This window comes from Galeopterus variegatus, unplaced genomic scaffold, assembly GCF_000696425.1.
Source record: "Galeopterus variegatus unplaced genomic scaffold, G_variegatus-3.0.2 Scaffold760, whole genome shotgun sequence".
Lineage (NCBI taxonomy): Eukaryota > Metazoa > Chordata > Mammalia > Dermoptera > Cynocephalidae > Galeopterus > Galeopterus variegatus.
The window spans coordinates 179,645-203,503 of NW_007726871.1; the positions used below are offsets into that span (position 1 = coordinate 179,645).

Genomic DNA, 23,859 nt, shown 5'->3' on the forward strand with positions numbered 1-23,859 from the left:
ACCCACACACTTATCTCGGGTGCAGCCTCAGTGGCCAGACACCTAGTACGGGGAACTCCTGGAGCACATGCTTCTAAATTGACCTAGGGAGGGCCACATACTAAACTGGGTCTTCACCACTCAGGCAACTAGACTTCTGCAGCAGTTGCAGATTTGAGATCAGCCCCAACATCTGAGACCACATAACTCTGCTGCCTCCCACAGAGGTCTCAATCCACTGTGGCTGCATCATCATGCTGGATTGCTTATAACCATGGCCATGCAGCTCTGGAACCTTGGGAATATGCAGTGCAGTGAGGGTGCCACCATCAGGATGGAGGAGGTCACTACGCACACTCTCTAGATTCAGAAAACTAACTGAAATTTAGCCATTGCCAGGAACCCCACCTTCATTGGAGAGGTTCCCTTGCATTTCGTGCTGCCACGAAGAGGTAGCAGAAGATACATACACCTTTCTCAGACACATGCACATGCCTGCAGCACCAGTGAGCCCACCCAGGGTTGCCCACCCCAACAAATGTGGCATCTCTCCTATAGCCACAGCAGCCCACCCGTAGCCACAGCAGCCCACCCATAGCCCCAGCAATCCAGTGTGGGACAGCCCATCCCAGCTGAAGAGGTCCAGAGTGTTCCACTAATGCTCTTATGATCACGGGGGATTGTCCATAAACACAGATTTGTCCAGAGTGGCCACTCCAGCTCAACAGTGATAGAGGGCCCCAGCATCCCTCATGGGGGTAAAGGATCCCACCCAAAACTGCTAAAACCTTGCCCAGACTACCTCACTTCAACAGTTATACTCAGACCATCCCAGTGTCTGTCCTGAGAACACAGGGCTCTACACACATATCCAGTGACTCCACTGAGCATCACCCACTTCAACAGCAAACCTACAGAGTACCTCAATGCCTCCCCTGGGGGTACAAGGATCAGCCCACAGCCCCAGGTACACCATTGAGTCACCCAATCCAGCTGAGAGGCTGCTGAGAAGCCTTAATTATCCCTCTCAAAGCCTAAGATCCTAATCCCAACCCCAGGATCCCCTCCCAGGGTTGTCCATTTAAATTAAAGACATTCAGGAGGCACCCGTGCCACAGCAGGTAGGTGTCGCCATGGGAATCCCAGCCCAGGCCACTGCCTGCCACCCAAAGAGGCCCCAGAGAGGTCAGAGAGCTGCCGGGCCCATGTGCCCTGAGCCACCCATGTCAGGACAGGTAAGTGCCACTGTGGGACACTCAGCCCAGGCCAGTCCCTGCAGCCCTGAGAGGCCTGAGCCTCCCACCCACAGGCACCAAGGCAACCACGCCAAAATGACAGTCCCTGCAGGATCCTAGCCAGACATAAGGGTCAAATGAGTGGACCGTGAAATCTCTTGCCACAATGACTAACTAAACACCAAAGGAAAGAAACCAGAAATATGGAAAATCAAGAAAGTACAATACCACCAAAGGGCAATAATAACTCTCAAGCTCTAGATCCTATAGAACAGGAAGTCCTTGAAATGACTGACAAGGAATTTCAAGTAACAATTCTAAGGAAACTAAATGAGATACAAGAAAACTCAGTTAGGCAACACAATTAAATGAGAAAAGGTACAAAGGACCTGAAAGAAGAAAAGTACAAAGAAATAAAATGCTCTGAAAAAGAATGTAGCAGAGCTTGTGGAGCTGAAGAATTCATTCAATGAAATAAAAAACAAAGCAGAGAGTTTAACCTGCAGGCTAGAACAAGCACAGGAGATAATTTCTGAACTTGAAGATGGGCTGTTTGAAATAACACAGACGGACCAAAAAAAAAAAGGAATTAAAACACTGAAGAAAACTAAGAGAGATATCAGACAACATTAAGCACTCAAATATCCAAATCATGGGTATTCCAGAAGGGGAGGAAAAAGGAAATGGCATTGAAAACAAATTCAATGAAATAATGGCAGAAAACTTCCCAGGTATAAGGAAAGACACAGATTTTCAGACTCATGAGGCTCAAAGATCCCCAAACATTTTCAACCCAAAAAGGTCCTCTCCAAGACATGTGATAGTCAAATGGGAAAACTCAAAGAAAAAGAGAGAATCTTAAAAGCTGCAAGAGAGAAGCGTCAAGTCACTTATAAGGGAGCCCCAATCAAACTAACATCAGACTTTTCATCACAAACCCTAAAAGCCAGAAAAGAATGGGATGATATATTCAAAATACTAAGACAGAGATTTCCAGCCAAGAATACTTTACCCACCAAGGCTATTCTTCCAAAATGAACGACAAATAGCATATTTCTCAGACAAAAAAAAGAAAAAACTTTGTGAGTTCACTAACACACAACCTGCCTTACAAGAAATTCTCAAGGAAGTACTGCATTTGGTACCTGAAAAATAACCACCACTGCCATTAATACTCAAGAAAAAACAAAACTCACTAGTAAAATAAAAATGCCAACAATGAAGAGAAAAAAAAGTTTCTCTACAACCCAAGAAACCAACAAATACAGAAGACAAATAGTAAATCAGAAAGAAAGGAACAAAAGACACTTAAGACATCCAAACAAAAATCAATAAAATGCTAGGAGTAAATCAACACTTTTCAATAACAACTCTTAATATAAAAGGATTAAAATCTCCAATCAAAAAACACAGACTTGCTGACTGGATTAAAAAGAAGGACCCAACTATATACTGCCTTCAAGAGACGCATGTCACCTATACACACTCACATACACTAAGAGTGAAAGGATGGAAAAAGACTTACCATGCAAACAGAAATGAAAAATGAGCTGGAGTAGCTATTCTTACATCTGATAAAATAGATTTTAAACTAAAAGCCATAAAAAGAGATAATGAGGGGCACTACATCATGATAAAAGGATTCATTCAACAAGAAGACATAACAATCATAAATATATATGCACCGAATGTCAGAGCAGCCAGATTTATAACACAAACTCTATTTGACCTAAAGAAGGAAACAGACACTAATACCATAATAGCAGGGGATCTGAACACCCCTCTCTCAATATTGGACAGATCATCTAGAAAAAGAATCAACAGACAAACACAAGATATAAACAACACTCTAGACCAATTGGATTTGGCAGATATCTACAGAACATTCCATCATACAACCTCAGGATATTCATTCTTCTCATTAGCACATGGATCATTCCAGGGCAGATCACATGTTGGATCACAAATCAAGTCTCAACAAATTCAAAAAAATTGGAATTATCCCATGTATTTTTTCAGACCACAATGGATTAAAATTAGAAATCAATAACAAATGAAATTCTGGAAACTATACACACACATGGAAATGAAACAGCATTCTACTTAATGATATATGGGTCCAAGAAGAAATCACACAGGGAATCAAAAAATTTATTGAAACTAATGAAAACAATGATACATCATACCAAAACCGATGGGATACTGCAAAAGCAGTACTAAGGGGGAAATTTATCACATTAAATGCTTTCTTCAGAAGAATGGAAAGATGGCAAGTAAACAACCTAACACTTCACCTTAAAGAGCTAGAAAAACAAGAACAATCCAAATCCAAAGTTAGCAGATGGAAAGAAATGGTTAAGATCAGAGAACTTAAAGAAATAGAAACCCCCAATATGATACAAAAGATCAATGAATAAAAAAGTTGGTTTTATGAAAAGATAAATAAAATTGACAAACCATTAGCATGGCTAACTAAAAAAAGAGGAGAGAAGACCCAAATAACAAAAATTAGAAATGAAAAAGGTAATATTACAACTGATACCTCTGAAATACAAGGAATCATTAGAGACTACTATAAACAACTATATGCTAACAAATTTGAAAATCTGGAGGAAACAGATAAATTTCTAGAAAAACACAAACTACTGAAACCGAGCCAAGAAGATGTAGAAAATCTGAACAGACAAATAACAGTAAGAGAGATTGAAGTTCTTATCGGAAGCTTCCCAAAAAAGAAAAGCCAGATGGGTTCACTGCAGAATTTTACCAAACCTTCAAAGAGGAATAGATACCAATTCTCTACAAACTATTCCAAAAGACTGAAACAGAGGCCATTCTCCCAAACTCACTCTATGAAGTAAACATCACCCTGATACTAAAACCAGGTAAAGATACAACAAGAAAGAAAACTACAGGCCAATATCCTCAATTAGTATAGATGCAAAAATCCTCAATAATATACTGGCTAACAGGATACAGCAACACATACACAAAATTATACACCATGACCAAGTGGGATTCATCCCAGGGATGCAAGGTCAGTTCAACATTTGGAAATCAATAAATGTGATACACCATATCAATAAAATCAAAGACAAAGACCATATGATCATCTCTATAGACACTGAAAAAGCATTTGACAAAATTCAACACTTTTTCATGATAAAGACTCTCTACAAGTTACGTATAGATGGAAAGTATCTCAACATAATTAAAGCCATATATGATAAGCCCACTGCCAATATCATCCTGAATGTGGAAAAGCTGAAAGCTTTTCCCTTAAGAACAGGAAATAGACAAGGATGCCCACTCTTACCACTCCTATTCAAAATAGTGTTGGAAGTACTAGCCAGAGCAATCAGAGAAGAGAAGGAAATAAAGGGCATCCAGATTGGAAATGATGAAGTTAAACTGTCCCTGTTGGCAGATGACATGATCCTATATATCGAACAGCCTAAAGCCTCTACAAGTAAACTCTTACAGTTGATAAATGATTTCAGCAAAGTTGCAGGATATAAAATCAACACACAAAAATCAGTAGCATTTCTATTCACCAATAGTGAACATGCAGAAAGAGAAATCAAGAAAACTTGTCCATTTACAATAGCCACCCCAAAATAATAATAATAAAATGCTTAGGAATAGAGTTAACCAAGGATGTGAAAAATCTCTAAAGTGAGAACCACAAATCACTGCTGAGAGAATTTAAAGAGGACACAAGAAGATGGAAAGCTATCTCATGCTCTTGGATTGAAAGAATCAACATTGTGAAAATGTCCATACTACTCAAAGTGATCTTCAAATTCAATGCAATCCCCATCAAAATTCCAATGACATTATTTCTCAGAAATGGAAAAAAACCTATCCAAACATTTATGTGGAAGAACAAAGGCCACACATAGCCACAGCAATTCTGAGCAAAAAAAATAAAGCTGGAGGCATAACACTACCTGACTTTAAACTGTACTACAAAGCAATAATAACCAAAACAGCATGGTACGGGCTTAAATACAGACACATGGATCAATGGAATAGAATAGAGAATCCAGAAATCAACCCACACACCTACAGCCATCTATTTTCAGCCATCTGATCTTTGGCAAATGAACCAAGTCTACACACTTCGGAAGAGACTGCCTCTTCAGCAAGCGGTGCTGGGAAAACGGGATATCCATATGCAGGCGAATGAAACTAGACCCATACCTCTCACCATATACAAGGATAAACTCAAAATGGACTAAAGAATTAAATATACACCCTGAAACAATAAAACTCCTTAAAGAAAATTTATGGGAAACACTCCAGGACGTAGGATTGAGTACAAACTTCATGAATATGACCCCAAGAGCACTGGCAACCAAAGGAAATATAAACAAATGGGATTATATCAAACTAAAAAGCTTTTACACAGCAAAAGAAACAATTAACAGAGTTAAAAGACAACCAGCAGAGTGGGAGAAAATATTTGCCAAACATACATCTGACAAAGGATTAATATCCAGAATATACAAAGAACTCAACTTTACAACAACAACAAAAAAAAGGTAAACCAATTAAAAAATGGGCAAAGGAGAAGAACAGGCATTTCTCAAAGGAAGATATACGAATGGCCAACAGTCACATGAAAATATGCTCAACATCACTCAGCATTCAGGAAATGTAAATCAAAACCACACTGAGATAGCATCTCACTCTAGTTAGGATCGTTAATATCCAAAAGACTGAGAATGATAAATTTCGGTGAGGTTGTGGAAATAAAGGAACCCTCCTACACTGTTGGTGGGACTGCAAAATGGTGCAGCCTCTATGGAAAATGGTATGAAGGTTCCTCAAATAATTACAGATAGATCTACCATATGACCCAGCTATTCCACTGCTGGGAATATACCCAGAGAAATGGACATAATCATGTCGAAGGGATACTTGTATCCCAATGTTTATTGCAGCACTATTTACAATAACCAATAGCTGGAACCAGCCCAAATGTCCATCATCAGACGAGTGGATATGGAAAACGTGGTAGATCTACACGATGGAATTCTACTCTGCTATAAAAAGGAATGAAATACTAACTTTCACTGCAACATGGACAGACTTAGAAAAAATTATATAAAGTGAAATAACTCAGCACAGAAAGAGAAATACCACATGTTCTCACTTCTTTGTAGAAACTAAAAATAAATAAATAAATATACAAACAAGCAGAGGAGGGGTGGGGAAGAAGACACAATAATCACAATTCCTTGAACTTGTGAAGACAAGTGAACAGATATGATGTTGATCGGTGGTAGGGGGAGAGAGAGGTGGAGGGAGGTATTGGTAAAGGGACATGAAAATCGACTACATTGTACATTGATAAAATAAAATAAAATAATAAAATAAGATAAATTAAAGACATTCAGATTACTCCAGAGCACCCATCAGGGTCACAGAACAGTGGGACGCTGGGCAGGGTGCCAGCAAACCTGCCCAGGGTCACCCACCCCAGCTGAAGGGTGACAGGGCACCCAGGCAATTCTCCTGAGAACTCAAGAGCCCACCCATGTCCTCAAGGATCCCACGCAGTGGCACTAACCTTAGCAAGGAAACACTAAATCCCCCAGTGCATAGGCCACAGGCACTAAAACACAACTCTGACACTGAATATGGCCAAAGTACCCACATGGAAAAACATTACTGCTTCTACCTGGAACCAATACTAAAACACCCTACTCAACAGTCGGTATAAAACAGATCTTCAGGGGGAAGTTTCTCTCCTCAAAGCCTACTCTGGAGTAATAGAAGAAGCAACTGCTCTAACAAATGACCAGACAACAATGTAGAAATACTAGAGATATGAAAAAAAAAAAGAAAAAGAAAATATTATGCCACCGAAGGAACACAGTAATTCTCAAGTACCAGACCTCATAGAACAGGAAACTCTTGAAATGACTGAAGAGGAATTCTGAGCTACAATCTTAAGGTAACAAGATACAAGAAGACTCAGTTAGACAACATGATGAAATAAGAAGAACTACCCAGGACATGAAGGAGGAAATTTATAGAGAGATTAATGTTAAAAAAGAATGGAGCAGAACTCCTGGAACTAAAGGATTCATTCAGTGAAGTAAAAAACACAACTGACAACTTAAGCAGCAGGCTAGAGGAAGCAGAAGAAAGAATTTCTGACATTGAAGACGGTCTTTACAAAATAAGAAAGGCAGACAAAAATAAAAGAGAAAAGAATCAAAAAAGAAGAAAATCTAAGAGAGATAGCAGACAACCTTAAGTGCACAAACATCCAAATCATGGGTATTCCAGATGGGGAGGAAAAAGCACACGGCATTGAAAACATGTGCAACAAAATATTAGTGGGAACTTCCCAGGCATAGGGAGAGACACAGACCTTCAGATCCAGGAGGTTCAAAGATCTCCAAACAGATTCAATTCAAAAAGGTCTTCTTTGAGACATATTATACTCAAACTGGCAAAATTCAAAAGAGAGAATCCTAAAAACAGCAAAGTAAAAGCATAAAGTCATCTATAAGGGAGTTCCATCCCCATAAGACTAACAGCAGAATTCTCAACAAACTCTATAGGCCAGAAGAGAATAAGAAGACATTCAAAATACTAAAAGAAAAATACTACCAGCCAAGAATACTATACCCAGCAAGGATATCCTTGAGAAATGAAGGTAAAATAGTGTATCTCCCAGACAAACCAAACCTTCAAGAACCCACCATCACACAACCAGACCTACAAGAATTCCTGAAGGAAGTCCTACACCTGGAATCCAAAAAACAATAATCACTAACACAAGTACACAAAAAAGAACAAAACACTGGTAGAAAAAAAAATGAAAATGAGAAAGAAGAAGAAACTATATCTTACCACCTCAAAGAAAAAACAAATACCAAAGACAAACCATAAAAGGGAAAGAAAAGAACAAAAAATATTTATTTCTTAATTAATTTATTTAAATTTTTAAAATTTAACAAAGTTTAACTGAGCAAGGAAAGAAAAATATAAATTAAAAATAAAAATGATTCATGAAGGGCTGGCCCGGTGGCGCACTGCTACAGTGCGCCACTTGGGAGCGCGGTGGCGTTCCCGCCGAGGGTTCGGATCCCACATACAGACCGGTTCCCACTCACTGGCTGAGCGAGGTGTGGGAGTAACACTGAGGGTTGCGATCCCGTTGCCGGTCCCGGTCCGGTACGGGGCACGACACTGAGGGTTGCGATCCGTTGCCTGACATGAAAAAAGACAAAAAGGAAAAAAAAAAAAAAAAAGATTCATGAATCAGGTAGCCCCTAGAGTCAGAACAGTTTCAGAGGGACTCTGTAGATCCATGTGGTTAGTTAAGATTTTTTTTTATTATTATTGGAACATAGTTGTTTGTACATATCTGTGGGGTACAGCATTGAATATCAATACCTATGTGCAATCAGGATGATTAGTATAGTCAATATTAAACAATGTAATCAATTTTCATGGTCCTTTACCATTTCCTCTCTTTCCCCTCTCTCCCTCCCCTTTTTCCCTCCCACTCCCCCTTTCCCATCTCTGATAACCTCAGTTCTAGGAACAAAAAGATATTTAAAACATCCAAATGTAAATCAATAAAATGCCAGAATAAGAAAATACTTTTCAATAACAAACCTAAGGTAAATAGATTAAATTCCCACCCAAAAAATACAGACTGAATGAATTAAAAACCTCAGTGCAATTATATGCTGTCTTCACGAGACTCAACTCATCTGTAATGACACACACAGACTAAAAGTAAAGGGATGAAAAGATGCTCAACATCACTAATCATCAGAGAAATGCAAATCAAAACCACATTGAGATATCATCTCATCCCAGTTAGACTGGCCGATATTAGAAAGGCTGAGAATAACAAATGCTGGCAAGGATGTGGAGAAAGGGGAACACTCCTATACTGTTGGTGGGGCTGTAAATTAGTACAGCCATCAGGAAAAACAATATGGAAGCTTCTGAAACAACTACAGATAGAACTACCATATGATCCAGCAATCGCACTTCCAGGTATATAACCAAAGGAACAGAAATAATCATGTTGAAGGGACACCTGCACTCCCATGTTCATTGCAGCTCTATTTACAATAGCCAAAATATGGAACCAACCTAAATGTCCATCAACAGATGACTAGACAAGGAAATTGTGGTGCATATACATAACCGAATACTACTCAGCCATAAAAAAAAAATGAAATTATGCCATTTATAGCAACATGGATGAGCGTGGAGAAAATTATGTTAAGTGAAATAAGCCAGACACAGAAAGAGAATACCACATATCCTTACTCATAAGAGGGAGGGAGGGAGGGAGGAAGGAAGAAAGAAATTAAAGTAGGAAGAAAGAAAGGAAAGAAAAGACCACAATAATACATTGATCTTTCAGAAGGAGAGAACAAATCTATGGCTACTAGTGGTGGGACAGCAGGAAGAAAGGGCAGAGGGGAGAGACTGGGTAAAGGGCATAAAGAATAATTATAATCTGTAATAATCAGGATGCTAATAACATTGATTTGATCAACACATGTTGTACACAGGTGACAGTACTCAATGTTGTACCCCCAAAATTATGTATAATCATGCTTCAATTTTAAAAAAAGTTATACCACACAAATGGAAACAAAAAAAGAGCAGGAGTAGCTATTCTTATATTAGATAAAATAGACTTTAAACCAAGCAAAGAAGACCATTATATAATGATAAAGGAATGTATCCAGCAAAATATACAGTAATCATAACTATATATGCACCCAACACTGGAGCACCCAGATTTATAAAGCAAACACTGTTACACCTAAGGAAAGAGATAGACCCCAATACAATAATAGTTGGGGACCTGAATATCCCTCTCTCAGCATTGGCTGAGAATCAACAGAGAAACACAGGATTTAAATTACACTTTAGACCAACAGGACCTGGGAGATTTGTACAAACATTTCATCCAACAACTACAGAATATACATTCTTCTCATCAGTACACGGAACATTCTCTAAGATAGAACACTAGTTAAGTCACCAATCAAGTTGCATCAAATTTTAAAATATTGAAATTATTTCAGGTATCTTTTCAAACCACAATGAATTAAAACTAGAAATTAATAACAAGTAAAACTCTGGAAACTATATAAATACATGGAAATTAAACAGCATGCTCCTGGACAATCTATGAATCTAAGAAGAAATTAAACAGGACAGCAAAAAAATTCTTAAAATTAATGAAAATAAAGACACATCATACCAAAATATTTGGGATACTGCAAAAGCAGTACTAAGAGGGAAGTTTATTGCAATAAAAACTTATACCAAAAGAATAAAAGATTTCAAAAAAAACCCTAAAAGCTACATCTCAAAGAACTAGAAAAACCAGAAATACCAATCCCAATATTAGTAGACAGAAAGAAATGACTAAGAGCTGAACTAATGAATTAAAGACCCAAAAAAGATACAAAAAAAAAAATATCAATGAAACAAAAAGTTGGTTTTTCTAAAAGATAAACAAAATAGACAAATCATTATCTAGACTAACTAAAAAAAGGAGAGAAGACCCAAATAACAATAATTGGAAATGAAAAAGGAAGCATTACAATCTATATCACAGAAATACAAAGAATCATTTAGAGACTATTTTGGACAACTATTACACCAACAAATTTGAAAACCTGGAGGAAATGGATAAATTTCTGGACACATACAAACTACCAAAACTGAACCAAGAAGAAACAGATAGCCTGAACAGACCAATAACATGTAACAAGATTGAAGCAGTAATCAGCAGTCTCCCAACAAACAAAAGCACAGAACCAGACACCTTAACTGCTGAATTCTACCAAACTTTTAAAGAGGAATTAATACCAATCATCTTCAAACTATTCCAAGAAATTGAAACAGAGGACATTCTCCCAAACTCATTCTATGAGGCCAGCATCACCCTGATTCCAAAGCCAGACAAAGATACATCAAAAATAGAAAACAAGACAATATCTTTGAGGAAAATAAATGCAAAAATCCTTAGCAAAGTATCCACAAACAGAATACAGCAACACATCAAAAAAATTATACACCATGATCAAATGGGATTCATCCCTGGGATACAAGGATGGTTCAACATAGGTACATCAGCAAAAGTGATACACCACACCAATAAAATCAAGGACAAATGCCATATGATTATCTCAATAGATGCAGAAAAAGCATTTGACAAAATTCAACATCATTTCATGATAAAGACTCAGCAAATTAGGTATACAAGAAAACTATCTCAACACAATAAAAGCTGTATACAACAAACCAACAGCCAATATCATCCTGAAGGAAACTGAAAAGCTTTCAGCTTTTCCCTTAAGAACAGAGACAAGACAAGGATGCCCACTCTCACCACTTCTATTTAAAAAATAACATAGTACTGGAAGTACCAACCAGAGCAATCACGCAAAAGAAAGAAGAAAAAGGGCATCCAGATCAAAACAAAGTCAAACTTTCCCTGTTTGCAGATGACATGATCATATGTATAGAAAAACCTAACGAGCCTAACAAAAAACTCTTAGAGCTGATAAATGATTTCAGTAAAGTTGCAGGATACAATATCAAAATGTGACAATCAGTAGCATTTTTATATTCCAACAACTAACCCGCAGAAAAAGAAATCAAGAAAGCAAGCCCATTTACAACAGTCACTAAAACACAAAACAAGACAAAACTAGTAAGCAATTTAAGAAAGGAGGTAAAAAAAAAACCCTCTACAATGAAAACTATAAATCACTGCTGAAAGAAATTAAAGAGGACACAAAAATATGCTCTTGTATTGGAATAATTAACATAGTGAAAACATCCATACTACCCAAAGTGATCTACAGATTCAAAGTAGTCCTCATCAAAATACCAAAGACATTCTTCAGAGTAATAGAAAAAAAATCCTAACACTCATATTGAAAAACAAAAGACTTCAAATAGTCAAAGCAATCCTGAGCAAAAAAAAATAAAGCCAGAGGCATAATACTACCTGGCTTCATATTATACTAAAAAGCTATCGTAATTAAAACAACATGGTACTGTCATAAAAAGAGACACAGACCAATGGAAGAGAATTGGGAACCCAGGAATCAACCCACATACTTACAATCAACTGATCTTTGACAAAGGCAACAAGAACATACCTTGGGGAAAAGACTGCCTCTTCAATAAATGGTTCTGGGAAAACTGGACATCATATTTAGAAGAATGAAACTAGACCATATACCTAAATCAACTAAAAATGGACTAAAGACTTAATGTAAGACCTGAAACTATAAAACTCCTAAATGAAAACATAGGGGAAACATTTCAGGAAGTAGGTCTGGGCAAAGACTTTATGAATAATACCTCAAAAGCACTGGAAACAAAAGAAAAAATAAACAAATGGGATTATATCACACTGAAAAACTTCTGCACAGCAAAGAAAACAATCAACACAATTAAAAGACAGCCTGCTGAGTGGCAGAATACATTTGCAAACTATGCATCCAACAAGGGATTAATATCCAGAATACACAAGGAACTCAAATAACTTACAGTAAAAAAGCAAATAATCCAATCAAAAAATGGACAAAGGAGCTGAATAGATATTTCTCAAAGGAAAATATACAAATGTCCAGCAGACATGAGAAAAAACACTCAGCATCATTAAGCATCAGGGAAATGCAAATCAAAACCACACTGAGATATTATCTCACCTCAGATTTTATCAAAAAAACAGAGAATGACAAACGTTGACAAGGATGCAGAGAAAGGGGAACTCTCCTACACTATTGGTGAGACTATAAATTAGTGTAGCCATTACGGAAAACAGTATGGAGGTTTCTCAAACAACTACAGATAGAACTGCCATACAATGCAGCAATCTCACTACTGGGTACATAAGCAAAGGACTGGAAATCATCATGTTGAAGGGATACCAGCACTCCTATTATTATCGTAGCTCTATTTAGAATAGCCAAGAGTTGGAATCAACCTAAATGTCCATCGGTGGATGACCGGATAACTAAAATGTGGCATATATATACACAATGGAATACTACTCTGCTATAAAAAAGAATGAAATTCTGCCATTCACAGCAACATGGAAGAACTTAGAGAAAATTATGTTAAGTGAAATAAGCCAGGGACAGAAAGTATGTCCTCACTCACAGTGACAGCTAAAATAAATAATAAAAGAAAAAAGAAAGATACAACATTCAAAATAATTCAAAAGGAGAGAACAGAACTGAGGCTACTAGAGTTGGGAAAAGGGGAAGGGCGGTTAGTGAGAAATTGGTAAAGGTCCACAAAAAATGATTACACTGTGTAATGGTGAACATACTAATTATCCTGAAATAAAAATAAATAAAATTAATTTTTTAAAAATGGAATCCAAAGTTCCTCACTTTCATGTCCACAAATAGATTGGGTTTTAATGTAGAAACCTGTTCATACTCAATCCCATTCATGAGTCTGGGGCTCATCCTCTCCCCTGTGACTGAGAGACCGAGAAACAATAAAAATAAATGCCCATATAGCTGAAGCTAGGAATTTTCTTGAGATAGCCAGACCTGGCAAAGAACTAGAGAGCAAGGCTTCTTCCTGTGAAAATAAGGAAGAAGGAATTTGGCACCTTCCTCTCAAGCAAGGAGGTGCCAAATTTCTGATGAGATTTCAAGAAGGTAGTGTAAGTGGGACCTAGGGCTCAAACCTAACGGCAGTTGGGCCAGGTCAGAGATGGAGCAAGTTGCTTCGGGGACTTACCCTTCTGGGGGTCAAGGGAAAGCCCAACTTACCTAGACTTTAATCTTTATCTTTCTTATGTTCTGTTCTGAAAGTTCTTCTCTCTAAAATTCCCCACACTTAATTCCCTCATGACATTGCAGTAACACTACAACTTTAGAAATGTAAAGAAACACTCATTTAAACAATTATTCTCACTGTTTATGTAATAATTTCCAATATTAAGTGTTTGATCCTTCTGTGACACATAGAACATTGCAATAACAAAAAATTATGAATAAGATTTGTTTACGGTGCTTAGCAAAAGATTGTTTACTTAAGCAATCAATGAGTAATGCATGATGTGGAATCCTAAATACACGGCACAAATCCATGACCTAAAACACATCCACCCACCACTACAGACACACAGCATTATCCACCATGCAACATGCTCCTTTGAAGTACCATAGAGACTAGTATTACCTTTCACAGGTGAAGACAGACTCAGATGTGGTACCGGGTTCTCTGACTACGACCTTTTCACAGTACCAGTACTGTGATTTGTCACTGGCCTCACAGCGCAAGAGCACCTTCTGCAGTTTTCCAAGTGACACTGCTTCTACTTGAAATGTATCAATCTGGTGCAGAGACAGAGAAAAACCCCACACAAATAACTAGAGTCCAGCACATGACAAATGCAAGCAATAATAATAGCCCAAGGACTGCCTGAAGCAGCACAATACTTTTAAAAAGATACTGTTACTACAGTTAGCAATAAAAGGGGCAATAAAGGAAGAAAAATAAGCAAATGACTTTTTTATCTATTAACAATATATTTCTGGCTGTGTTTTTATCTATCCTGCAGTTTTATTTTCTCCATTTGTAGTAGCATCCAGTGTAACAAACACACACGCCCTAACACAAAGGCTTCCAGTCTGTGCTTTTTCTTCCACTTAGACACCTGCCCCTGAGAAACAGTTGATTAGGTGGTTGGTTGACAACCACGTGGCCTAACATGCAGCACACTTCCTTTCCATGATGTCGACATACACTGCGGCATGCAGGGCACAGTTTCATTCTCTCTCTCCTTCCTCCTTCCCTCCCTTTCTTTCTTCAATAAATCCCTTTCCCGCACCTTCTGTAAATAAAAATAGAGCATATTGTTGGGTTTGTTGTGAAAGAGCACCCTGGAATCTTCATCCCTAAATAAAATCAGCTTGTCATGTCGAAAATGCACTGACATTTCTGGAGAAACATAGGACCTGAAGTAAATGCTATATTGATTAGAATTTTTAAAAACTCCTTCACGTATTACTTCCTCATAGACTGTTATTGAGAATAACAACCCTAATATTATCTGAGGAAAGGGTCATGAGTTTAAGTCTGAGAAGTTCCCAGAAACAACAGTTGACTGTTAGTCACTGTCACTCTACTTCATAGTAAAAATGTGAATCCCGTACTGCCTGTATTTCCTATATGGGATAGGTTGTCTTAATAGCTACCTACATTATTACCAGGTTAAATTTCAATACAGTATTTGAAGATATACTACTTGGGTCTCAACTGCTGGTTCCACGTCATTAATGGAAATTTCCTCTTGTTTAGGCCAGACCCAAACCATTACTAGTCCAATAATGATGTTTCTGTAAATCCAATGCTGATTATTTGTGCATCTTCTCAGGTGTGCCTGGAGAGTCTCACTGTCAATATCCTGCATTTCCAGTGTGCCTTTACAAGGGACATTTCATGATGCACACCAGCTGTTGTAGCAGATGCAACTGATGCCCCAACCTGTGTTCTCTGGGTCCATTTCTGGGTTCATCTCTTGCTTTGTTAGATAGTTAGGAATGCTGACAGCTTTCTATCTCAGTCCCCTGTGTCTCCTACCTCTTTGCTTGAGGGTTTCCCCACAGTGGGACAATTCTGAAGGATATTCCACAAGGTTGCTCTGAAGGTCCTTAGCAAGAAGGAGCTCCAGCAGTAACCAGCTCATTAATGTCACTTTATTGGCTTTTCTTCCTTTCTGGCCTCACTGTCCTCACAACTTTACTTCCCAGGTACTTACTGGGATCATTTCCCCAATATATTACCTGCAACCAAGTCTTTGTCTCATTATCTGTTTTGGGGCATATTCAAACTATAATACCTCAAGTCCAGAAATATTGCCTGAATCATCTTTCTGTTTCTTCTTGTATCTTACAGTAACTTTAGGTTTGAAGATAGAATTAAACTGGGTCTGTTATATCTGTTACTGCCTTTGATTATACTGCTGGACACCTTTTAGAGAAAATGACAACAACCAGCCCAATCAGTGGTTTATGATGTGAGTTGTGACTGATATGAAATAATTGTGATCATAAAACTCCAGGATTGTTTACAACAATCTCTTGACTGCAAAACTCTTGAAATTATTTGGCATTTCCATTACATCCCATGCATTGAGGAAAATAATAGAAAAAAGTAAAATCTAAAATGAATCAGGAAAGAAAAGCACTTTTTTATCTGTGATTCTAAACTTCAAAACTGACACCATAAAACTACACTTTTACTCTTCTTTATACACTGATTGTACCTCCTACCCAATTTTAATTTCAGTCCATAGTACACCCTCCCCACTTTCTAGTAAATGCTGTATACAATGACAAATTGAAGAAGATCAATCATGAAGATGACTTGCAAAATCTTAGCATATAACTGCACATGACAGAGCACTGTTGCAAAATGCAACATGCTAGCTGACCAATTAGCAGGCGGCCAGGAGAGAACATCCAGCATTTATCATGAACTAGGTAGGGTAAAGAGTGTGGGACTGATGCAAAGCTAGCAGGGTTCTTTAGAGGATAACTTCGCGGATCACTTAGCATAACATCAATAATAATATCATGATATCTAAAATTTTGTTTCTGCTCCAAATTAATAACTCACGTGTGATAACAAAAATTAGGCATAATTTTGGTTTGGTTTTTTCTCATCCAAAGAAGAACTAGTTTTCCTATTCATTCTAGTGAAAGCTTTTGTGTAATCTATGGTAACAAATAAAACGCATAGGTGAGCTTAAGACCTTTGAAGTTTCATAATATTTCACAAACTACAACAAAAAAGTCTGAAAAATAGTACTTTCAAACTGGTTTAAGTCGTCTTCCTTCTTAAAAATATACCTTTGGGTTACATAATCCCCAATCTTAATTTCAGACCCCCAAATAGTATCTTCTTTACATATATACCAAAATAACATTAAAAAATAATTGGGTTTACATATGAGTGGTCTTCAAAAAGTTCACAGAAAGATTCACATTATCTTTTAATTCCATTTTTCCATGAACTTTTTGGAGTACCCTTGTAGTGGGATACCAATGTAACTTCTCAAACATATATAGAAAAACTCATGCTTGCATATGAAAGACAAAGGGAAGTAATGAAGAGCTTTAGGTGTGAAAATAATATAGTTGCCTCCATTCAAGATGTTTTAAAGAAAGGCCATTGTGTTACTATATGAAATATACTATAATGGCCCTTCTATGACATTTTTAGAATAATGCTTTGTATCTTTCAGTCCTGACAGAGCATGGTCATATATATATTTTCCTGATATCTTCTCAACTCATTTTTTTCTTTTTCTTACACCATCACTAATTTTTAATGTCTTTTTCTTTGCTCTATTATTCATTATTGGTTTAGTGTGTCCAATTTTTCTTTCAAGAACAACTTCTAAAACAAAGCACATTAGGAGGTCAAGTCAGGAAAACTTGTGTTAAAGAAGGCCTAAAACTAAAACTTGAAGAGTATCAAACACCTTTTAAATTTTAAATCATATATGGCCACCTTCAGAGAGATTGCTAAGAACATGGGAAAGTTATTTACACATACTCACCTGTCCTCTTTGAAATTTTACTGGCATGTTAGATTTGTACAGCAGTCTGAGGCCAGAGTCTCCTCTCTCCCCATAGAGGCAGAGGAAAACCTTGGACTCTGTTTCTGCTTGCCTCAGCTGCCCAGTGTAGACATCAACTTGGTATCTCACTACTATCAAACCAATGGAGAGAGAAAACAAGAAGAAATCCATTACCTTGGAATTCATACAAACGGAACCCAGATCCATGGGTTCTCAGGCTACAGTAAAAACATATAGGAACTCCTCTAAACTGGATTTTCTGTGTCTTTTGAGAGACTTTCGATCATTTAATTATTACTTTTTAATCATACATGGGCATTTTTATACCATAAACAAATGCCTAGAGGGTTTGTAGCTTTTTCAGAAAGAGAAATAAATTATTTGTAAGAGGCTGTTCTTCTAACGTGACATAGGATGACATTTTATGCTTAGTATTTTAGTGGCAAGAGTAACACTGCTATTGTACATGATGTTTAAAGTTTAAAATGATATAAGGTTTGATAAGGAAATAAATCAAAAGTTAAGTGATAGCATGAGGTGGACAGCTGGCCTCAGGAAAAGCCAGACGAAGTGCAGCCATGACACTTCTTATCTCTCATAGCCTCAGCCTCTGTGACTGTAGCTGGACCCTAAGAACTACTTTGGAATTACATTTAATCCCAGATCCACCAGTGACTCATGCTGTGACACTGAAAAAGTCACTTCTCGAAGGGTAAAATAACTTTCTTAGCAACAGGATAAATATTACGTAACCAAATAGTTCATAAGTAAATTAAAGCAACTACAAAAAATTTTGTTTATGTAATATATGCTACTGAAGATTAATAACACACATGGAAAAATAGCTTGTCCTCCTTTTACTACAGGAAGCTCACACACAATGTCCCCATCTGCTTGGATCCGAGAGAGCCACACGTTTGCTGCAAAATCCAGGACCTTCTTGCTTTTCCTATGTTGCATGGTCACCTGTGATTAGAAGAAACAATTGCTAAATTATTAGATATCCAGTTTCTCATAGAACTCAGAATTCAAAGTGCACCCCAGAGTTAACAAAACATACTGCATACTGTGATGGTGATGGTGGTTAATAGTAGTAGTGTTAATAATGGCTACTGCTTATTAGGCAATTATTATTTGCCAAGTATTATGCTAAGTGATTTGTTTTAATTATCTTTTAATCATCACTAGTTAGATTGGTAAAATTCTTACAATTTTATAGATAAGGAAATGCAGGCTTGGAGATCTGAAACAAACTCTGTCTGATTTGAAGCTTTCGATTTCACATATAATAATGACCCAAAAAAGTAATCTATAGGAGAAACTCCAAGAGATTTTGTGCTCATATTAGTCACCAAAACAGGCCATATGGCAAGACTTTTAAAATTTTTAGAATGCCTTTTAAGTGTATTTACAACATGTTATAGGCTGTGAATAAGCCCTCAGTTGCCACAGCCAAGTGCCTGCACTCTGCAGCATGCGGTCAGTTTCCTTTGTCTCCCTGTGCAATGAATCCTCAGCAGACCCCTCATTAGCTCTAGCTCCTTTGCTGGCTATTTAACACAAACGCCCCCTTTGCCTTATCTTCCCCTTCACATCTCAGCAGATTAGCAGAGGACTTCCAGATGGAATTTCACAATTGTTTGCCTTCTCCCCTGTCACAATGAATGAAATATCCTTCTCCTTTTAAGATCCTAGTTTGTCTTCTAAACAAGTCCCTGTCCGTCTTCAATTTTCTCTGCTTCCTGGCCTTAGGAACAGGTGTCCCATTTCTCAGATGGCTTTCTCTCAGAGCCCACTGCCATAACCACTTTCAGCCATTCTTGCTCCCCTCCAACCCTACCTTTAGGCTGTCTTAAGGGAGATTATTCTAAAATAGAAATCTGATTGTTTTGTACACTGCTCACAACTTTTTCAATAATCCTACCTATAGTATGAAATCTAAATCCTCAACACAATGAGCAGCTTAGGATCAGATTGTAGTCTTGCTAGACACTTCCTCCTCACATCCCATATGCTAGCTGTACTTATCTACTCATGGTTCCACAACCTGACCACATTCCTTCTCACCTCAAAGTTTTCACACAAAATTATTTTGAGCCCTCTCCCTGATCATAAAATCTTCAATTGTTCCAGTGGTCCTGAGACTCAGAGGCTAGGCTGCTTACTTGGAAATTGGAGAGACAGCAGTGGTGAATGAATGAAAGAGAAGTGATCCATCCTTCAGCAGAGGCCTGTTTAATGGGTCATCTTGTTGCTAATGATTCATTAGTGAAAGAGGGTGTTTCATCCTTTTTATTTCCCTTCCTGGAGCCTCTTATGATATCTATTACTTTGCTTTATTTGGGGTAAAAAGAAATGTTACTCCTTAAGCTATATAGAGGGAAATACTCCTCAAAAGCCAGCAAATGGTATTCCTAAACAAAAAGACCTAACCAGGGGCACAGCCCCAACTACATGCAGGTGACTCAGAGTAGGAGCACACAGGCCCTCGGCCTGCTAGCAGCAACATTTCTTACGGTGGATGTGCACAGCACTGCGCTGGCATGAGTTTAACAAAAAAACCTGTCTCTACCATCAAGGAGATTTTATAGACTATCTGTGAGGTACAAACCCAAACTATTTAAATAACACGAGGCTACATGAAAGCAGCATATCAATAAATACGTTTCAATGCAGACTAAGTTTTGTGGGATTCAGAATAATGCAAAGATCAGATAAGAATAAGAATAATTTAGGTATTTCAGATATATGGAGGTCATAACAGATGAATAAGAGTCTTTCAGATTCTGGACTTAAAGCCTTCACCATGAAATATAAGGTTTTTACAACGTCATTCTACTTGAAACTCCAGCAGATTCTTCCTCTAAACTCTCCATGGAAATTGGCAAGAAGTCTCTGGTTTCTGAGGTACCACCATCCCTTCAACCTTAGATGGACCCACTAATGAGTGAGTCTCTCTGATTTGACTTAACACCATCCCACACGCTACTGGAAAGCCTCAGGGGGAGGGCTCTAAATGAGTTCCATTTACCTTCAAAGTTACGATGCCTCAAAACACAAAAACAAAGAATCTAAGTTAATTTGTTCTTTTAAAAGCAATAGACGGATATAGCAGTGGTTCTCAACTGGATGAGATTTTGCCCCCTAGAAGACATATGGCAATGTCTAGAGACACTTTTGGTCAAAAACTAGGTGGAGAGAATGAGGTATGAGGCCTGCTAGCATCTAGCCGGTGGAAGTTAGGGAAGATGCCTTAACATTCCACAATCACAGGACAACCCTCCACAACAAGGAATTATATGGCTACAAATACCAGTAGTGCCAAGGCTGAAAAATCCTGCAATATAAAAATAAATAGTTGCTTAATAGATAGCTCCATAATTAAATAGAGTGAAATAGGTAGATAAAGAGAAAGAGAGATACATACATAAATCTTAGCTCCAGTTGTGTTCATTTCTGTTTTTAACATTCACAAAATTTTTTTCAATTGTTAAAGTAATACAAGAGGGCAAAATTCTTGGAAGAACACAATGCATAACCCCAGTCTATAGTAGCTAATAGCAGGATTGGTAAAAGGCATGTGGCAAATGAAACAAATCTGGATTTGGGTCAAAAGACCTTGGATTATGTCCTGGCACTGCTACTTACCAGGTGTACAGCCTTGGGTAAAAGTTCCACAAGATGATCTGTGATCTTCAGGTTCTCATTTGCAAAATTGGCATTGTAATCTGTCTGACAAGGTTGAAGAGTGCTTTATGTACTAAATCAAGATAAAACACCTTATGGAAAACAGTCTGTGTACTATAAATGATTAGACATAGGAACTTATTTCCCAAAGCAGAGCTTTCTCAAGAGTCAGTCATAATATCCACAATTATTATTTTAGAAACTTCATTTCAGAACGTCTGATTTTCCCAGTTGGCCATAAAGTTCATGTGCCTAGGAGTCAGACCACTTCTTTTTCAGATCCACATGCTAGCTTTGTGATATTGGGAATTGCTTATCTTCTCAAAACCTCAATTTCCTTAACTGGGATAATAATAATCTACCTAGTTGCAGTATAAACACTGAAAGTGATAATGTATACCCAGAGTACTCAACAAATGTTTATTGTTATTAGTAGTAGTATTATCAAAATTAATCATAGACCTTAAAGATCAGAATTCTTAACTATTACTTGAGGTTGCTTGTGGTTCCCCACTCTCTAACATCCTCCTAGAGACTGCATAAGGAAAATTTCAGCCAAATGCTTGGGTCTTTATTATCAGAAAGAGAAATTCTATTCCAAATTCCCTAACTCCCACTCTACTTGGGTGAGCTGACCAGAACCATATGGGAAAATAGATAATGGCCTTTTTTGCTTCTCCCCAGCTAAGCCAATCTGAAGTAGTTTCTCTTGCTTTCTGTCTTCTGGGCCCCTTCCTGATTCTCTAGCTCATCAGTCATGGGATTCATAAGCAAAAGGCAGAATCTATAACTTCAAAAGAAAGAGACATCCAAAGTCTTTGGAATCCCAAAGCTATCCTCTAAGCCTTCTCTCCCACTCATCCCACTTCCCCAGTAAAGTTCTCAAGCACTTCTAGTCTCCTAGATCCCTGCATAATCCTTGCATGCTTTCCCTCCCATTCTGGTCCTTTGTACCTCAGGCAGGAACATATAAGAAAAATAGTGTCCATTCCTCTCTAAACTGCGAGGACTGGCACTGTCCCAACTTATCTACATGGCTTTACCTCTTCTGCTAACGTCCTTCCCTTCACCATTTCCCTAATTGTCCTTAGTGCCTATCTTTGATGTCAACCAATAAAACCAGTGGAGTAAGAATCAGGTCCACGTGGGTTGGAGGGAAGGCCACAAATGTGGCCAGAACACTTAGGGTCCTAAGGGCAGAGTGAACAAGCTGCCCTCTGCCCTGGCCTGGCCCCACATCTTTTTTGCCTTTAGAATTGAGACTAAATGTAATTAGTAACTAACGGCAATTACCACCATCTATATTAGTATATTGTTTTATAAAAAACTTCATATATTTTATTTAATCCTAAATTTAATCTTGTATTTTCTTGGAGGAGAACTGATATATAATGAAAGTAAACAAGCATTTTCTGAGAGCTACACATGTAGCCAGTTGTCTGCTGGACACCAGACATAAGATGAAGAATATATTAGGATGAGGAAGGTTAAGAAAAATGTTTTTTAGAAATCCTACCATGAAACGTCATAAACCTTTGGGTCTATAAAACGAAGAATCTGTAATACTTTTACTCTAATTATATTTTCGATGTATACAAAGCTTTTTCTAAAAAATAAGGCAAATAGTCACCAACACATTTGTTGGACACTTAGAATGTTTATAGTATTCTACAAGATCTGGTACTGGGAAGCAGGGAGCAAATCCTAGTGTCAGTCATTAGTATTTTCATTTTGGTTCTGATGAAAACAGTAAAGTTTAAATGTGTTCTCAGAGAACACTGTAAGTGCTCTTGTATATCAGATACAAAGTCAAAGCTTGATTCCTTATTTCTCGTCTTGTGCCTTGTGATAACACCCTTTGTTACAAGGACTGTACAAGGAGGATCAACTATGGTATTTACAATTGACTAAGGGACTATTAAATGCATGAATTTATTTATCTTTGATTCAAATAAACTGGCACAACTTTTAGAATGTTTCTATAAACTGCTGGAGTCTTTGAGATTAAACATTTGACTGGAGATTTTGTGAGAAAAAGCTGGTGCTTCCTGCTGTTCACTGAACTAGAAAATCCTCAGAAACAATTTTTCTTACTGCATTTCAGAACTTGTTCTTTCCTTTCTGTGGTTCTTTCTAGAACCCTGAAGTAAAGAAGTAACTAAAAATTAAAAGGAACTGGAAATATTTACAAGATGCTTTAAAACTTCCAAATAAATAAATAAAGCCATTTCTTACATAGTTTAGCTAACCTCAAGATTGTTTGGAGCTCATTTCAAGTAGGTTATCATGTCATATCAAGCAGCAGCAGGTTAGAAATAAAAACAAATT

The 23,859-nt window shown here is 37.5% G+C and overlaps 1 protein-coding gene across 1 annotated transcript in view; it reads right to left on the reverse strand.

Moving 5' to 3' along the window:
* Positions 1–18,747, reverse strand: part of LOC103590040 (arachidonate 12-lipoxygenase, 12S-type) — a 46,315-nt gene extending 27,568 nt beyond the window's left edge. Inside the window, exons 1-3 of the mRNA XM_008572155.1 lie at positions 18,678–18,747; positions 17,824–17,972; positions 14,436–14,590 (exon numbers count right to left, since the gene is read on the reverse strand). Of these exons, the coding sequence (XP_008570377.1) occupies positions 14,436–14,590; positions 17,824–17,850 (182 nt within the window). The 5' untranslated portion in view covers positions 17,851–17,972; positions 18,678–18,747. The remainder of the gene's footprint in view (positions 1–14,435; positions 14,591–17,823; positions 17,973–18,677) is intronic.
* Between the last annotated feature and the right edge of the window lie 5,112 nt (positions 18,748–23,859).